At 44.9% G+C, this 17,942-nt stretch overlaps 2 protein-coding genes across 9 annotated transcripts in view; one reads left to right on the top strand and one right to left on the bottom strand.

Moving 5' to 3' along the window:
• The window catches only part of Tatdn1 (TatD DNase domain containing 1), a 43,273-nt gene extending 33,169 nt beyond the window's left edge, over positions 1-10,104 (bottom strand). For 2 of the 8 annotated variants that reach the window (XM_028753874.1, XM_028753869.1), the window contains exons 1-2: positions 10,045-10,098; positions 2,290-2,355 (exon numbers count right to left, since the gene is read on the bottom strand). In XM_028753874.1, the coding sequence (XP_028609707.1) occupies positions 2,290-2,355; positions 10,045-10,066 (88 nt within the window). In that variant the 5' untranslated portion in view covers positions 10,067-10,098. Of the gene's footprint in view, positions 1-2,289; positions 2,356-3,173; positions 3,193-5,738; positions 5,870-6,542; positions 6,665-9,477; positions 9,496-10,044 lie in introns of those variants that run through there. The other 6 variants (XM_028753871.1, XM_028753872.1, XM_028753876.1 and 3 more) reach the window with 6 other exon arrangements.
• A 59-nt stretch (positions 10,105-10,163) lies between these two features.
• Ndufb9 (NADH:ubiquinone oxidoreductase subunit B9) lies at positions 10,164-16,760 on the top strand. The gene is made up of 4 exons (XM_028753850.1): positions 10,164-10,304; positions 12,986-13,178; positions 14,090-14,203; positions 16,532-16,760. Exons 1-4 carry the CDS (start codon positions 10,204-10,206, stop codon positions 16,661-16,663), a joined length of 540 nt encoding a protein of 179 aa, XP_028609683.1. The 5' UTR covers positions 10,164-10,203; the 3' UTR covers positions 16,664-16,760.
• Positions 16,761-17,942: the final 1,182 nt, after the last annotated feature.

Consider the following 17,942-nt stretch of genomic DNA (forward strand, 5'->3'; position numbering starts at 1 on the left):
GCGTGTGTGTGTGTGTGTGTGTGTCTGTGTCCCTGTGTGTGCCCATGCTTGTGTCCCCCTCTGTGTGTGTGTTGTGCGTATGTAGGCGAGAGGGCTACACTGGGTATTCTCCTCAATCTCTCTGGTTTGATAACTGATGTTTTCACTGGAGCTCACTGCTTCAGACGACTGACTGGCCAGCAAGCCCCCAGGAGCCTCGTGTTTCCTCGCCATACACTGGGTTACAGACACATGCTGCTGCTCTTAGCGTGAACATGTGCGCTGGGGATCCGGATGCTTTGCACAGAAAGTCCTTTACACTGAGCCATCTTCCCAACCCACTGTTAGGGCCAGAAACATAATGGGCAGCAAAATAAAATATAAAAACTCAATTATTAATTTCATACTTCAGTTTCAGAGTAAATAAAAATAGAATTCAAAATTCTACTTACATACATATATAATAATAATTATATATATAAAAAATTGGAATTCAAAGGACAAAAATCACTTAGTTAACTTATACTGAGTATAGCAACTAAGTTTGCTAGATTATATAAACTGCAGTAGTAGTGATAACTGACTACTGCATAATTTATGTCATAAACACATATTCAAACACGCATGCATATATACATGCAACAGCAAAGCATGAAATCTAAGCACTACAAAGGCAATGCAAACAGAATGTAATTTACTCAACAAAAACTTTATTGTATTGTCTAAATGAACTATAAGAGGTAAGTTTTAAAGGGAGACCTGGGAAAACATTGGTGTTTCTTGTCTCCTGTGTTCAGGAAAGCCATGTGGAGAAACTTGGCGTGGTCGGTTTCTGACTTAGCTCTCTGTGGTGTGGAACTCTGTCACCTCAAGCATAAGGCCAGCATTCCTGTTTGCATGTATAGAGCACAGGCGCTCTTCGAAGGCAGTGTGCACAGACACATCTAAGCAGACGCATCCTGCTTTTCAAATTTGGTGTCGCCACCATTTCCTGCTTAGTCACCTCTCAGCTAACCCAGCAGACCTTACAAATGAACTTGTGTGTAGGAGACACAGCCCAGTGGGGCATCACTTGTCTAATTGCATCAGTCCCCGGGCTGATTCTTAGGACTGGAGAGGAAAAAGAATTTATATGATATGATAAACCACTTGCTTCTGGTGAAGCTTACACTTAAAGTTACAATATCTGGTCCAACCTATACACTGGGTCTCTAGGTAGACAAAGATGGAAAGAGAAAGGAAGAAGGGGGGGTAGGGGTGGGGGAGAAGAGACAACAGCACACCTTTTGTCTACCATACTTTGTCCTTGGCTGAAAATATTTTGTTCCTTTCTAAAAGATTTTTTTAAATTCTCTATCTCTCTCAGTGTGTGTGTGTGTGTACATGCTGCTATGTGCACACGAATGCACATGCTGTCAGAAGCCAGAAGAGGGCATCAGAGGCTTTGGACCTGGACCTGGGGTTGTAGGCAGCTGTGAGCTGCCCAGTGTTGAAGTGGGTGCTGGGAACTAAACTGTAAGAGCAGTAAGTCCTCTTAACCACTGAGCCATCTAGAGCCCCTGAAAACGTTTCTTAAGAACTTGATAAGTTGCTGGGCAGTGGTGGCGCACGCCTTTAATCCCAGCACTTGGGAGGCAGAGGCAGGCGGATTTCTGAGTTCGAGGCCAGCCTGGTCTACAGAGTGAGTTCCAGGACAGCCAGGACTATACAGAGAAACCCTGTCTCGAAAAACCAAAAAAAAAAAAAAAAAAAAAAAAAAGAACTTGATAAGTTGATGTTCACAGGAAGTCATTGTTGGGGTCCATGCCTGCTGTTCAAAACAGTGGTTTGCCAACAGAGCTTGCCAGACTTAGTTCACTGTTTTATCTGACATATGATGACGAGGGTTTTGCTTTGTTTGTTTTTTTTTTAAATAACTTCTCACTATGTAGCCCAGGCTGGCCTCAAACTTGCTATCCTCCTTCCTCTACCTTCTGAGTGTTGTGCTTTTAGACTCGTACTCAGCTACACAGAATTCTTTAAGATTTCAATTTGTTTTTAAAAGATTTATTTATTTGATATATATGAGTACACTGTTGCTGTCTTCAGACACACCAGAAGAGGGCACTGGATCCCATTAGGATGGTTGTGAGCCACCATGTGGTTGCTGGGAATTGAACTCAGGACCTGTAGAAGAGCAGTCAGTGCTCTTAACCACTGAGCCATCTCTGCAGCCCTAAGATTTCAATTTTAAGAGTGGATTATGCTTTCAAGACCTTGTAGCAGAGAGTTTGTCTACATAGAAGTCACCTTAGTAAAAGAGACACTCACCTTGATGCTTCTGCACTCCCCTGTAAATTCCTCTGAACATGGGATCTGTCAGGTTGATGCCAATATCTGTGAAAACCAAAAGCAGATAATCAATAAAACAAAATTTACTTGAACTATCTCTAAACAAGCTTTTCAGTCACCCAGTCATTCATCTGAGCAGTATCAACTGGCTGGTCGACTCTTGGCAGCTACTACAATAGACCTGTGGGACACAAGGACTAAGACGTGATTTCTGCTCTCTAAAGACTCGTGGCAGAAGTGAGTCTTTAGACAATCAGAAGTGAACTGCGCAGACCCATTCACAGGCAATTATGGAGACAATGAGGGGGATAGGAAAGTTAATTAGGGAACCGAATTAAAGTATATCATGTACACATGAAACTGTCCATAAATTTCTCGAAATACTAAAAACATAAAACCACTGTTATTATGGGACACAGGAAGTTCTACTAGACTTTGGTAGCTGGCTCAGAAGAGGGTCCCAGAAATAATCCAGAGCTGAATGTTAAAGATGAGTCAGAGTCACCCAGTGTGGTGGTATGAATGAGAATGGCCCCTATAGGGTCAGTTGGTGGAATTGTCTGGGAGGGATTAGGAGGTGTGGTTTTGGAGGAGGAGGTACATCATGGAGTGGGTTTTGAGGTTTCGAAAGCCTATGCCACCATCCCTTACTCAGGAGAGGCAGCACAGCAGAGCTGGCACTGGTGGTGGTGGTGGTGGTGGTGGTGGTGGTGGTGTGTGTGTGTGTGTGTATGAGCCAACCCCAAGGGCACAAGTGTGGCAGAACTGACCCCACCACTTGTCTGCCATGGGGTGATGCCTCCAGTGCCTCCATGCCTGGTAGCCTGCTGTCATGCTTCCCACCATGATGGTCATGGACTTACTCTCTGGAACTGTGAACCCCATAATTTTTTTCTTCTGTAAGTTGCCTTGGTCATGGTGCCTGTTTGAAGCAATAGAAAAGGAACTAAGACAGTAAGCCTTCAGGGTATGAAACAGAACAGTTCTTCAGGAAATAACAGGTTTTGTAGTTACTAAAGAGAAGCACAGGAAAGGGTTTAGCCAGGAAGGACAGATCAATTATGGCACATGCTTATGTTAAAAATACTGGATTCAATGATGCCTGATGAGTATTACTCAAAGGAGCAAGATTTACACTGAAGACATTTCCTGCAGGCATATGGGAAGCTGGGGTGTGAAGGGAGCAACAGAAGTTAGGGTCTCTCATCTGGAAACTCCCGAAAGCTTGTGTGCAGTGGTCTGAGATGTGAGGAGAGTAGAGCTGTAGAGAGGGGAATTACTTCCTCAGTCACCAACTACACCTGGAGGCTGACTTTGTCAAATGCTGTGTGTCAGATGCCAAGCTGACCCTCAGGATGTGCTGCTCCAACATTATGACAGACCTTGAGAGGTGAACAGGAGTTTAGATAACCCTAGAGATAGTAAAGCGAGAACTCTAGGCTGCTGCAGGACATTTGAGCACACTGTGAGCCCTGAGATTGTGTCGTTTACTGGAAAAATCTGTTTCTAGTTGTGCTGTGATGGCTTAGCCTTAGCACACACCTTTAATCCCTCTGGCTAGAATACAGACACTCTCTTAAAGCACACCTTTAATCCCAAACAATGAAGGTAAAGTTAGTTTGTAGAAGGAAGCACCCATGTTTAAAGTGATGTCTAATTGAGTGGCAACAAAGTGATGGATCAGAGAAAGCCTTGACAGACTAGGATCTGCCCAACTCTCAGGAGAAGAGAGAGGAAAGGGAAGCTACTTGAGGGGGAGTGCAGAAAGGACAGGAGACAGCTTTACTGGGATAGTGGTACAGAGGTTGCAAAGAGAGAACAAGCTAGACACACACAGGTGAAGACAGAATGAACGAGAGAATGAGAAGGAGCCAGAGGATTAGAACAAATTGCCAAAGTTTGAGGACAAGCAGAGCAAAAAGTCAGAGACCTAGAGAGAAAGAAGATAGATCAAATCATTCAGCTTGGAGAGGAGTTTGAGCCAGAACAGCTGAGTTGAGTCAGCCTACCAGAGCTCAGAAAGATGTAGGAAGGAGTGAGCTTATTCAACAGTAAGTCTGAGAGGCTGAAACATTCTAGGCCTAGACAAGACTGTTTGGAGGCTAGAAGTGTCCAGGACCAGGCCTAGGTTAGCAGATGGAGGCAGGAAGCCTCTGAGATGACGATTACACCAGGTGAGTAAAAGTTACTTTTACACTAGACATTTGAACCAGGAAGAAAAACTACACAATGCAGAATACTCCAAATATGTTAGGAAATATACATAATACTTGGTCCTTACCCTATGGGAATGCACAGTATTCATGGAAACTACTAATATAATGTATAGCTACACCGGAAGCAACATGAAGCCAAGAAATCCCCCCAGTTTCATCATTGCATTGCTTGAACCTAGCATAGACACTGGCATGTGGGGTGCATTCAGTCTGCACATAACTCCTACATGTATGGGAGCACACAGGAGAGGCTTCTGCCAAGCTGCACCTTGGGATGTACTGGTCCAACATTGTGACAGACCTTCAGAGGTGAACAGGAATTTGGATAATCCAAGAGGTAGTGAAGAAGAGAATTCTAGGCATTTGAACTAGCAAGAAAACACACGCACTGCAGATAATTCCAAATCTTTGTGCATAGCAACAGAGACGGATGAGGTGGTAGCCTAGGAGGACTACTATGAGACAAAGACCACCAAACACATCCGCATCACAAGTACAACAGCTTTGTGGAATACTGGTGCTTACAAGAAGTCACCTAGTTTTTCTTCAAATACAGCAAGAAAATTAGATAAAGGAGACAAACTGAGAAAGAAGCAGGGGGGCTAGACACCTTTCTGCCTGAGTAATTTTGCAAGGGTTTGGACTGTGGTCACCAGTCACCACCCAACAGACAAACGTGCCTAGATCACTTTAGTCTTTTCCAGCTCCTTCCACTTTTTAACAATCTGTAAAATTTCATTAAGATAAATTTATTATGGTATTTATTTGTGACACCTGTTAAAGATATCAAGGGACCTTTATTTCAAAGAGATTATTGCAATGAGAGGGTTTTATTTTGCTTAAGTTTGATTTTTAAGACTCACTACTCAGTAGTAGTGGACTCACTACTCAGACCAGGCTAGCCTCAAACTTGGCGGGATCTTGCCTGGGTGTTCCAGAGCTGGAGTTGGAGGCATGGCCACCACACCTGGCTGTAATGAGGGTACTGCAGTAGAGCAGTGAGAGATCAGGCTCAAACCCCAAAACAAGGCTAAGGGGAGAATTAAGAGCCAGGGAACGGTAAGGATCCTTGGTAAGTTTCTAAGATGTCCAGGAGGTATAAGGAAGGATTCTAACTAAAGTCAACTTGACACATCCTTCCTGACAGGAATACTGAGGGTAGGGAATGAGGAACTGAGGGTGACAGACACCAGGGTGAGGATTTTCACTTAACTGGATATCTGAAGCAAGAACTCAATGTTGGGACCAAGTCAATCGGTTACTTCAAGGGCAGTCAGGCTCCAGTCTCTTCAAGGAAGTCTATCATCAGCAAAGTGGTCAGAACTTTCCAAACATAATAGAACCTAAAGCAAGTGAAACCCATAAACAACTCAACTCTAAGTGAAAAGGGAACCGAAAATGAATTGCAGGCTCGGCTTCGGAACAGCCTTGTCTCAACCCTGGACAGAGAAGCTCTCGGACATTCTGCAGCGACTACCTACCCTGAGGCAGGCGGCAGAAGGCTGACCCCCATGACTTACTTCCTCAGAGTTCTGAGATGTCTACTGGTTCTAGACTAGACACAGTGTATTTCAAGCTGAGGATCCAGTCCTGGTATACCTTGAGTGCTAGTGCTCAGCCACCCATTCTTCCCTTTCCCACAGGCATCTTGACTCACAGTGCTCACCCTGCTTCTTTCTGGCATGATTAGGACCACCATCCCCTTGATAGACAAACTAACAACAGCCTCTTCACGGCCTCACCTTACCACCTTACCAAGTTTAATGGCAAAAGACTTCTGTCCCTCCACTCGGTGTGAATCACACCAGTTTCCTCTAAGACCTTCTCCAAGTCTCCCACAGAAAATGCTCTCAGATAGAAGCCACTTCCTCGCCAGCCCACCTACCAGAAACATCTGTGGAAATACTCAGCACAGATATAGAGGAGCCAAAGAAAATTTCAAGTAAATTGACTAGAAAGAGTTCTATCTATGAACAAGTCTCAGGAAGAACAATACAATGAAATGACTACAATTACTCAGTGGTGGAACAAAAGTGAGCTCTGGAGTCAGAATTCTCCCCACTGGTGGCTATCAGTGAACGATCTTGGTCCCTGCTCAGCCTCCATTATCTTCTTGGTGGATGAGCAGAATCTTCCTTCTGGCAACGGAATAGAACTCCAATTCAGGAATGAAGATGAAAGGAACTTGCACATCGAAAGCTCTATAACAGGCATTTATTACTATTACCAAGCACAGTACAAAGACTGTAACATGCCAACAACATATGGAATTCCAGATGTTCTACATGCTGTCCTAGAATCTTCAATACGAAAGGCTCCTATGCAAAACAGTGTTATCAAAGAGCCAACTGAGTCAAGTGGTCTGACTCTTCCCCGGTGTGTACATGTGTGCAGTATGCATACATGAATGATTACTCATCTTCACCCACATGTATGCAGATGGATACACACACATGTGTAGGCTAAATAGAGATATTGGGGCGTCTTCCTCTGTTATTTTTCACTTCATTCATTGAGGTAATGTTTCTCAACTGAACCTTGAAGTTGCTCATATGGCTAGACTTTGACTAGCCTAGAGATCCTCTGCCCCACCTTCCAAGCTCCAAAACTACAGACAGGCGGCTATGCCCACTATTAAAACTAAAGGCAGCTAAAATCCTATTTATTTCACTTCTTCAAAATGTGCTGATCTATGACAAGTACCTTGTAAACTAAAAGCATTCTTAATCAAAAGTATGCTTATTGGCAAGTAAACTCAAAAGCAAATAAATAGTATATATAAAAAAACAACTTTTAGCTAGGTCAGTCAAAGATGTGAATATCTTGAGAAGTAGGAAACCAAGTGAGAAGGACTGAGAGACAAACACAGTAACACTGGCAGTCACTATGTCCTTCTGATAGAAGGGGTCAGACACTAGTAAGTCCTGCTATATAGGACAGGAATATCTCCACTTCATTATTGTTTAAAAATGTCTGTCGTTAATAAAAAAAACTAATGGAATCAGTTTATTTTTCAAAACCAAACAAAGTAGGAAAGTGTTTGTTCTGTTGCTCTCTGACCGAAAACAGTACCTGCAAACTGTTTGGGCTTAGTCAATCATGTCAAGGGACTGTCACCTATGATTTAGGAACACAGAGAGACTGTAAACAAGGGATTTAAAATGGCGTTGGGCTCTGTTATCCTTTTGGTATAATTTCAAGGTTAGGAATTCTCAATAATTAGAGAACAAGGGACTCGCACCACTGTTGAGCAAAAAGACAAATCCAAAAGGTCAGACAAGCAGCCCAGTATCTTCAGCAAGTCAGTGCCAAAAAATACATAAACTATCAACAAAAGGATGCCACGCAGAGGAGCCAGACCTCCTTCCTGCAGCCGCTGTCTGCCCTCTTGCTAATGCTGTTACTGTGACATGGGGCCTCATCATGCAGCCTCTGCCTCTGCCTCTGGCCCTAAGTGCTGAAGTTACAGGTATGCACTGCCTTACTTGGCTTTATTGCCTATTTTGTTAGTCCCTATACTGATAATGGTTGAACATTCTAAAATTGTTTTTAAAAATCAACAGAATATTTCTCTACCTGTGAAAATTATTAAAACAACAACAACAACAACAACAACAATTCAAGGCTGGAAAGATGGTTCAGCAGTACTAGCTGCTTCTCCAGAGGGCCCAGGTTTGGTTCCAGTATCCGTATCAGATGGCTCACAATTGCCATGACTCTAAGAGCTTGAGGGGATCTGGCTCCCTCTCCTGGCCTTCACAGGTATCTGCACACATACCAACTCCCACGTGGATAAAATAAATCAACTATTTTTTTAAGTTTAATAGTCAATGTCCATAAAACTTTATTGGAGCATGAACACACTGATTTTTTTTAAATGCTAAGGCTGCTTTCAAATAACAAGATGTAAGACAATGGAAAAAAAAAAACCAAAAACTGCTTTCTCTACTACACACTCAAATCAACATTAACTATATTTTAAATTTTATTATAACATTGCAAGTAAAAAAAAACTATGAAGCTTTACTCTTTTATATTATCTCTCACAAAATAAAGTTTCCTTGCTTCTTTTGTAAATCTGTGTGAGCTCTTCTCTTTAGTTCTTTGGATAAGAGATCAAGAACCTGGAAACACCCAGCCTAGACTCTAACAACCAGTAACAGGTCCAGACACAGTATGAGGTGAGGACGGAGGGCTCTTGTGGCCTCTCCAGGACACACCACTTCCTAGCACATCATGTCCGGACCCCAGAACACCTAATCTTCACTTCAGGCTTTCTCACAGAGGTTTTTTTTGTTGTTGTTGCTAACATCCTCCTCACATTTGCTTTGCCTGGTCGTAGGACTTACCTCTTTAGTATGAAAACTAACTCACAGATTACTCACAGCTCCAACTTTAATTACAGTGCCTTGGGAAAATATATTGCTTAAGCTATCTCAGGTTTTACTGTATAACCTTCTAAGTGCTTGGATGATGTCTCCATTTGGATGTCCTTTAATTCGCGAATGGACCTAATCCAATAGACCGGGATGGCCTTCCCACCTACAGCTATCTCTTAACCCGTCGTCTTTGGGTGTTTATTTTCCACAAGCAGACATGAACAGTCAATGCTAAATGCTGTGCACAACCGTTCCACATCTCTTTTTCTATTCTTTTCCCTGTTGCAAAATCCGAAATATTTCCATGTTTCCCCTTAAGTGCCACAAAATCTACAAAACAACTATCAAGGTAACCTCCTCCCTGTCACTTCCCACCCTTAAGTAGCTGGAAACTCCACAAAGACAACGTTCATGCTGAGATTACTCACACCGGCATCCCAGAAGGCAAGATTCTTTCCATATAACTGGCACTCAAAGCTTTGCTGAGAAGCCTGCATTGAAACTCCACTCCATACAGAGTGAAATTTAAGTAATCGAGACTTTTGGGTTCCAAGTTATCCTCCCAGCCCTACCTCTTACAGTGTCCCCCAAGTTTTCCTAAGTATCATTTTGAATCCTTGCTGCACTCTCCAGCTGTTGGATGGATCGTGGAACTTGGCAGGGAACACAATTTGCCACCTTCTCCCGTCTGTGGATTCCCGTTTATGTCTAGATAGCCTGTGAGCAGGACTTGGCCACATTTCTAGGACTCAATGCCAAGCCTCCCAGCGTTGTCTATGATATGAAGGGATGTCTGAGTGAACAGATACCTTGAAGGTATTGTCCGGTCGGCCATGAAGAAGAGGGAGGGTTCACGAAAGACAGAAGAATAGCAATTAGCTTAGGGGTGGTGCTTTCTTTTCTTTTAATTTTTTTTTTGAGTGGTGGGAGACCAAAAAAAAAAAAAAGCACAAGTTACAATTATGCATAGCACATGAATTCTCATAATGAATATATACTCGGGAAACCATTCTCGAGCAATCAATCATTGCCAGCACTCGAGGCCTCCGGGCATCTTCCGTACCCTGGAAAGGTCAAGCCGCGAAGAGGGGGCCCAGGACAGCCAGCAAGGCCCACGGCCAAGGAAAACTAGCCCTTACCCACGAACTTGAAGAGACTCATGACAGCGCGGCAGGCTCCTCCCAGGAAAAAGCGGAAGTGGCTTAGAGCACGCTCATCCTTCCGGCTCCGCCTCGCAACCGCCCGCTTCCGGGTTCCCGGCAGCCCCTGCGGCGGCCGCTGAAGGTTAGCGGGGCGCAATGGCGTTCTCCGCTCCCCCGGCCTACCTGACCCACCGGCAGAAGGTGCTGCGACTCTATAAGCGCGCGCTGCGCCACCTCGAGTCATGGTGTATCCACAGGTGGGGAGAGGGGACCCGGGGCTCGGGGACGGAAGCCGAGAGGCCCTGTGGACCGGGCTGATCAAGGACTTGGGAACACAGTGAAGGGAGCCCGCCCTTGAACCTGGGTCCTGATGCTATCCTCTCTGCTTCTTGATCTGACGCAGATGATTGTGTGGGGCGCGACCCGAATGCAGCGTAGAAGGTTGCATGAAGAAATAAAAAATACCTAGGACTGTCATTGTCATGGATCTAACGCCAATGTTTATATGACTCTGTCGTCCCTAACCTTAACAGTAGTTTGTCCATTGTCCTTAGTTTGCAAAGTAACTCAGATACTAGTGACTATTTTAGTCTTATTTTACAGATAAGCAAGCCCAGGATTGACTTGCCCGAGATTGTTCAGCTTCTGCGTGGCCAAGTCAAGATTAAAATTTAGGTTTCTGTCGCAAAAACTGTATTCTCTTTCCCGCTTACCATCGGCTTTTCTCTATTTGGCTTTATCGGATCGACCCTTCTCATTACTGTCACGTCTATTTCACCTCCTACATAATTTTATTCCTTTAACCATTGTTACTAGTCTTCGTGTTAAGTCTCATATTGTGGCATATATTGGGGGGAGACAGAGATAGATTCTCCATTACATAATGAGTTTCACGCTACCCAAAAATATCCTTTTTACAAATAACAATATAGTGTTAAAACATGTAGACTTTCATGACCTAAAAGAAATGGAAGGTGCAGTTACAACCCAAGATGTGTAAATCCCAGACCACCACATTCTTTTTTTTTTTTTTTTTTTTTTAAAGGTTTTTCGAGACAGGGTTTCTCTGTGTAGCCCTGGCTGTCCTGGAACTCACTCTGTAGACCAGGCTGGCCTCGAACTCAGAAATCCGCCTGCCTCTGCCTCCCAAGTGCTGGGATTAAAGGCGTGCGCCACCACCGCCCGGCTCGGACCACCACATTCTTATCCTAAAACTTAATCCCACATGAAGGACTTCCAAGAAAACGGTGGAAAATCAAGTAGCCCCGCAAGACCTGCAGAGGGTAACCCCAAACCCTAGAATGCAAGTTTGTGGTTACACCTCCTTGTTATGCAAGCAGGTGCAGTGTACAACGTTGTACAATTGTTAGCTTCTTTCCTAAGTTTTTCTTACTTGTTTAATAGAATTTGCAATTCCGCTTCCGTTCTGGATGGCAAGTAAATAGCAGTTAATCCTCTTTTTAAGCTGCAGTCCCCATGGATTAACGGGGAAAGTGATAGATCATAAATAACAGAATTATCAGTGTTACTAAAGAGGTTAAGCCTTCAAGAATTCAGGTAATGCATACAGCTGGAAATATTAGGGCTCATATTCATGGAATAATCAAACTACTATGACAGCACTGACATTTAAAAGCTGATATCTTTTCTTAGTCCTTGTCCGAATCGGTTCCCTTAAAACAAAGCAAAACAAACAAACAAACAAAAAACCAGTGTGGATATCGCATGTGTGACAGTCTAAAGTGTCAGTCCTTGCCTTCCTCCTTGTTGGGACAGTGCACTGCTGGTCTGCCAGGCCAGCTGGCCTGTCAACTTGTGGGACTCTGTCACATCCTGTCATCCTGAGGAGGAGCACTGGGACCACTGATGAGTTCCCATGTCCAGTTTACGTGGGTTTTGGGACTCCAAAATCCATCCTAATGCTTGCATGGTACTTTAACTACTGAGCCATGTCTCCTAGCCCTCATTTGTCTTCTAGGACATTCTCTGGTTCCACCTGAGGCTCTGTCTTAGGTGCTGTGTCTCCCATGGATGTCCTCAGTGTTGGTACGTGAATTAGCTGTATTTCCAGTTGTCTATGAGGTCATCTGCTATTTGCTAAACTGAGTTCATCCAAATTCTTTAAAACCAAGCTTTTTTTTTTTCACTTCCTCACACTGATTGTATTCTCAAATTCTCTGTCCCAGCTAATGACATTACTAGCAGTTCAGTAGTCTAGACTTAACCTCAAGGATTTCCTAGTTTCCCTTCTGCCTCTAACACACATCCTCATGCATCAGACCTTATTGGACACTGCTTTTTGTAAATCATTTTCTGGTGTAATGCCTGTTGTATCAACGGAGCACTTGAAATTCGCCAACCGTTTTGTGAAGTGTGCTTTTGTATTTTTAGCTCATGGGATGTGAATGCCAGCCTTTATGTTAAGTAACGTACCCCAGACTATATACAGCTAGTTTCGCCGTAATCTAGAGAGGCTCCGTCTCTGGATGGGTATTTTGTTTCGTTTGCTTAGGTTTTGTCTGACAACTACCACAGGGCTTCCCATCTTCTGCTAGATGCTGTGCCAAAGTCTGGAGATGTCCGGATGACCTAGCAGAGGATGAGTAGTGGTACTGTCAGTGAGTGGTAGTTGTCAGTAAGTGCATATCGAATGGACCTGCAGAAGTTGTCACCTTTTCCTTTCCGGTGGAAATCCTTGGAGGAGAGAGGAAAATAGCTAGGCTGTACTTAATGCATTGCGTCCGTTACTGATGCGAGGGAAGTGGCTCAGCTGTGCCAGTACAGCGTCTGTTGCTGTTCGGAGGGACGTAGAGGAAGTGCTCACGGTGACCTGAAGTTGGTGAGGTGCCACAAAGGTGCTCATCTGGGATGCACTGATAAGAGTGCTGCCCAGCCAAGTAGATCACTCTTCTGATGGCCACAACCATTTCGATTTCAGGGACAAATACCGGTACTTTGCTTGCTTGATGAGAGCCCGCTTTGAAGAACATAAGAATGAGAAGGATATGGTGAGAGCTACCCAGCTGCTGAGGGAGGCAGAAGAAGAATTCTGGCAGAATCAGCATCCTCAGCCGTATATCTTCCCAGACTCTCCTGGGGGCACTTCCTATGAGAGATATGAGTGCTACAAGGTAGGCGAAGAGTACATGGCAGCTGCTTTACAGGACACCAGCCTTGTCCCTGGTCCCAAACCTCCACCTTATATACCATGTGCCATTTGAGCCGTGGCTAAATTTCCCCTGACAGGCTGAACTCTTTTCATGAATTCAGCTGTAAGGTTTTGCAGTGTTCTTTTGGCAAAGTACAGTGCTAAAGGATTTGGTACATAGCTCATCTGGGGAACTTAAAGTCAGCCAGTTTGGACTGGTGCTGAGCATTGCTGATACTCAGGTAGTGTTTCCATAACCCTTGGTGTTCAGTAGATGCAAGCCGGAGAGGAGGGGCACCAGCTCTCTTGGACTGCCTTTAATGTTTCAGCTACATGGCTCTTTAAGGCATTCTCTCTTACCTCTGGTCTCTGCTTGCCCTCCTCTATTCATGGCTTACAGTCAGAAACAGTCGGATAGTAACTGTTTTAAATAGACGCATACACTAATATATACGAATATGTGGTGTATGATACATGAATGTGTTAGTGTTGGTGGAGGTACTGGTAGAGGCCAAGATCAAGTTCAGTTATAGGGCTCTTCCTCAGTTGCTCATTATTTCTTGAGATGAGGTCTCTACTGAACCTGCCCCCCCCCCTTTTTTTTTTGTGGCTAGGCTGGGTGGCCAGGGATGCCTTTAGAAGTCTTCTCTGGCCCATCACTGGGATCACAAGTGCTCATCCCCATGCCTGCTTTTCCATGGGCTCTGGGACTCTGTACTCAGGTTCTCATGGTTGAGTTTGGTAAGCAAACCTTACCAAAAGTAACTTGACCAACTGAACCAGCTGATAACTGATAGCAGCCCCTTGAGTTTTGTCTTCTGTCTCCTGAGCAGGCCTTGTCCATGCTATTTATAGTTAGCCTGTGGAATAACACATGCTTTTCTCTTTTGGCAGGTTCCAGAATGGTGCTTAGATTACTGGCATCCTTCTGAGAAAGCAGTGTATCCTGATTACTTTTCCAAGAGAGAGCAGTGGAAGAAACTGAGGATGGAGAGCTGGGACCGGGAGGTGCGTCTTTTGACCGTGCACCATAGCATTTGCTTGGTCAGCGAGGGGATGGAGTTTGCCTCTGCGGGCTGAGGTCCACAGTCCAGCCATGACGGTTACGCTAGCTTCTTAGCTCGACTTTTAGTTTCTCACTGTGTTCAATTTCACATTGGCCATCTTCCAGTTACGTTATCTCTAGTGCATTTCGAACCTCTCTGATCTCTAATTTTCTTTTCCCTCCTTCCCCTCCACCTCCTCTTCCTGTTCTATAAAACTCCCTGTCCTTTCCCTGCCCCAGAGCCCAGGCACTCTTCATTCAGCTTAGATGTTCAGAGTTAGGCCTTAGCAGCTCTTGTCATAGCGTGGGTGGTATGTTGAAGAAGCCAGGAGCAAGCAGGAGTCCAGTTTAGGATTTGTGTGATAGTTTTAGTGAAAAGGTTGTGTGGCCCAGAGTGCTACAGTAGCTGTGGAAGGGACATGGACAGGCAGAATGTCCCGTGGAGGGACCTTCATTAGCTGTCCCTAATGCGAGAGACATGGAGAAATCAGTGGTTTCCAAGTTCTAAACTGTCTGCAGTTGAGTGCTGGTGTCCAGGTAGGGAAGACTGGTGAAGGCAGAGGGAAGTCCCAGGTGTCGGGGATAATCAAACCTTCAGAAGAGTGCAGCTTGAGAACCTGGCCTCTGTGAAGTAGACATTCACGTGACAACTTCGAGTATAGGAGTCTGGTCTAGAAATGGAAATTTGTTAAGTTTTCGGTTGTATTTAAAATTGTAGAAACCACTGAGATCCTTGAGAGGAAACTAGAAAAGGTTCTTCATTACTTTGTAGATACATGTATGCAAATGCATTCAGGTTAAAGGGTTTGAGGATGAGACCTCTTTGTAACAGCTTCTGCTTTTTCAGGATCCTGTGAGGACAGCCGAGGGAAGTGGGTATGGCGGGTGGGGAGGACATGGGACAGTAAGCTTGCCAAGGGACAGTGATGGCCCACTCTACACTGGGGAATTGATAGATTAGACATTGGTTCGTCTAGTATTTTCTCCTTAGCTATACTGACCTGTCAGGCCCAGGTTGCTCATTGAGCCGTTTCTCCAGCCAAGTAGGAGAACTACAGAGCCAGGAAATGGTAACACACACCTTTAATCCCAGCACTCACTCGGGAGCCAGAGGCAGGTGGATCTCTGTGAGTTCAAAGCCAGCCTGGTCTACAAAGTGAGTTCCTGAACAGCCAAGGCTACACAAAGAAACCCTGTCTGGAAAAATAAGACAAAACAACAGGAGACTTACAGTGTTTCAAAGGCAAAGGTCATGACAGGGTCTAAACTGAATTTTAAAAGGCAGTTGAGCCAGTCTGATGCAGAGAACTTCAGGTCAGGAGAGATCAGTTTCCTCAGAGTCTCTGAGGGAGTTTATGCAGATGGGTGGGCAGGCAGCAGGAACTAGATACTGGTCTCTCAATTCATCATTTTGAAAGTTGTTCTGGTTCTGGGAGATAAAGTCCAGGATGTTGGTATTCGAAGACTTTAGCCAAAGTGGAGTAGAAAGGCCTCTGTGGCCGAGGGATGTCATGTTTTGTAAGAAGTATTACAGCATATTGAGGCTTAAGATAGACTTTCGTGGTGGGCAGCAGGCTTGTTCTGCCAGTGACCACTGAGGACTCCTGAGTTCCTCCCTTCTCTCTTTGATTTCAGCTCCTGGATGTTATTCAGTGTTGTGTGGTGAGCTTTTGCTTTTAGTCCTTTCCCATTAGGACAGTGATGTTGAGAATCTTGTTGGGCAGCATCAGGCAGGGCGGGGCAGCATCAGGCAGGGTGGGGCAACATCAGGCAGGGCGGAGTCTACTTTGCTCACTGAACTTGTTCAGTTGCTTCTCTAATACATCTGAGCTGAGCGACAAGTGTTTTCCTGGGGACCAGCGGGAGACCATGACAAAAGGAATTAGAAAGACTTGTGGCTTTGCTGAAGGAGTAAGAGACACGTAGAATGTTCAGCTTTGCTATGCTAGAAGTAAGAACAGTCACCTGGCTCACCTGTGATGACACCATGGGGAAGGGCAAGGCAGGACGACCAAGGAGTTCAGATGCCAGCCTGGTCTAGTTCCATGCCAGTCAACTCAGCTCCATAAAAGATACAGACTTAAAAAAAAAAAAAAAAAAGACTCTTCTGAGAGAAGAGTTGTTCCGCTTTGTAGACTCAGGCGTAGAAATGGTACAGGTTTATATGAAATAAACATTTCCTGATGCTGACTCAGGGTGATAGGAGACATCCCAGGCTGCCATCTGACTATGCACACGGGTCTTCCTGTGGAGATTCCTTTTGTAATGGTTCCTTCCTTGTCCCCTTCTAGGTTAAGCAGCTGCAGGAGGAAACACCACCTGATGGTATTATGACTGAAGCTTTGCCTCCTGCCAGAAAGGAAGGTGACTTGCCCCCATTGTGGTGGCATATTGTGACCAGACCCCGGGAACGGCCCACTTAGACAGGCACCTCACTGTTCATACTTGCAAGTGAGAGTTACCAAACACATTCACACTTGCCCTAATAAAAATGCCTGGACACAGTCGGCTGTGACTGAAGTGTTCTTCCAAGGATTACTGTGTCCCTAAGTGTTTGCCTGTAGTGTAGTTTGGTTTTGTTAATACCATGTATGCTAAGTTTTTTAAAGTTACCTGTAGAATTATATTGATAGCACATGTGCTTGGTAAGGAAAAGCTTCAGAGAGCAGGTTCGAGTGTTAGGGCCAGGTGGGTTTTCATCTTTGTGAATGCACACAGGCACACTCTTGTACATGTACACACTCGATGTGCAGGACAGAGAACCATGCGGGTGGTGCTCCTCACCTTCCATCTTTAAGATGAGGTTACTTGTGCACTGCTGTGCCTAGCTTCATGGGTGCCGGGGCTCCAGATCTAGGTCCTCATAAGTGCTTTATCCACTGAGCCATGTCCCTAGCCTACAACTGAATAAAGGGAAGAAACAGAAGAGAAATATGGAGGGCTCTAAAAGAAAGAAAAAGACGGCTGGAGAGATGGCTCAGCCGTTAAGAGCACTGACTGCTCTTCCAGAGGTCCTGCCCGAGTTCAATTCCCAGCAACTGCACGGTGGGTGGCTCACAACCATCTGTAATGGGATCCAATGCCCTCTTCTGGTGTGTCTGAAGAAGCTACAGTGTACCCAGATACATAAAATATAATTAATAACTTTTTTAAAAAAGAAAAAGCCAAAAGATTCAGTGACACTCACATTGTAGGGGAACAGGAGTATGTGCCACTCCTAGCTGCCTTCTTCACTTCTTAAAGGCTCTGCTAATGGGATTTTAGTCTTTATGAAAAGAGCAACTGAAGCAGCACAGAGCAGGCAGAGTTCAGGGCCTTCTGGAGGTGGGGTGTAGGTTTGCTGGTTGGGGCTCCAAGGGTCTCATGTGGGATGCTTTGGGATACAGGTATCCAGCTGTGCCTCCTCTGCTGAGCAAAGGTAAGGATAGCAGACCTTCATAAGTATCCCAAGTTAGTGATTACAAAGGTAAGCCAGAGAAGGCTAGCAGTCAAGCCTGGCTTATCCCCAGGACCCGTGCATGTGGAGAGAACTGCCGCCGCAGACTGCCCACAGGCCTTTACACCATGGCCGGCTCAGCCAGCATTCTTAAAAAGTGCACACCTACAACTCAGCACTTGATCTCTCGAGCTCAGGGCCACCCTGGTCTGCAGAGTTCCAGGCAAGCCAGGGCTGCATAGTTGAAACTTTTAAAGAAAGATTTA

The sequence above is a fragment of the Grammomys surdaster genome, unplaced genomic scaffold (genome assembly GCF_004785775.1).
Source record: "Grammomys surdaster isolate TR1022 unplaced genomic scaffold, NIH_TR_1.0 125974, whole genome shotgun sequence".
NCBI lineage: Eukaryota > Metazoa > Chordata > Mammalia > Rodentia > Muridae > Grammomys > Grammomys surdaster.

Coding starts and splice junctions, on each gene's coding strand:
- Ndufb9 (XM_028753850.1), top strand. CDS start 10,204: ATGGCGTTCTCCGCTCCCCCGGCCTACCTGACCCACCGGCAGAAGGTG. Junction 10,305..12,985: donor GAGTCATGGTGTATCCACAG/GTGGGGAGAGGG, acceptor TTTCGATTTCAG/GGACAAATACCGGTACTTTG. Junction 13,179..14,089: donor AGAGATATGAGTGCTACAAG/GTAGGCGAAGAG, acceptor CTCTTTTGGCAG/GTTCCAGAATGGTGCTTAGA.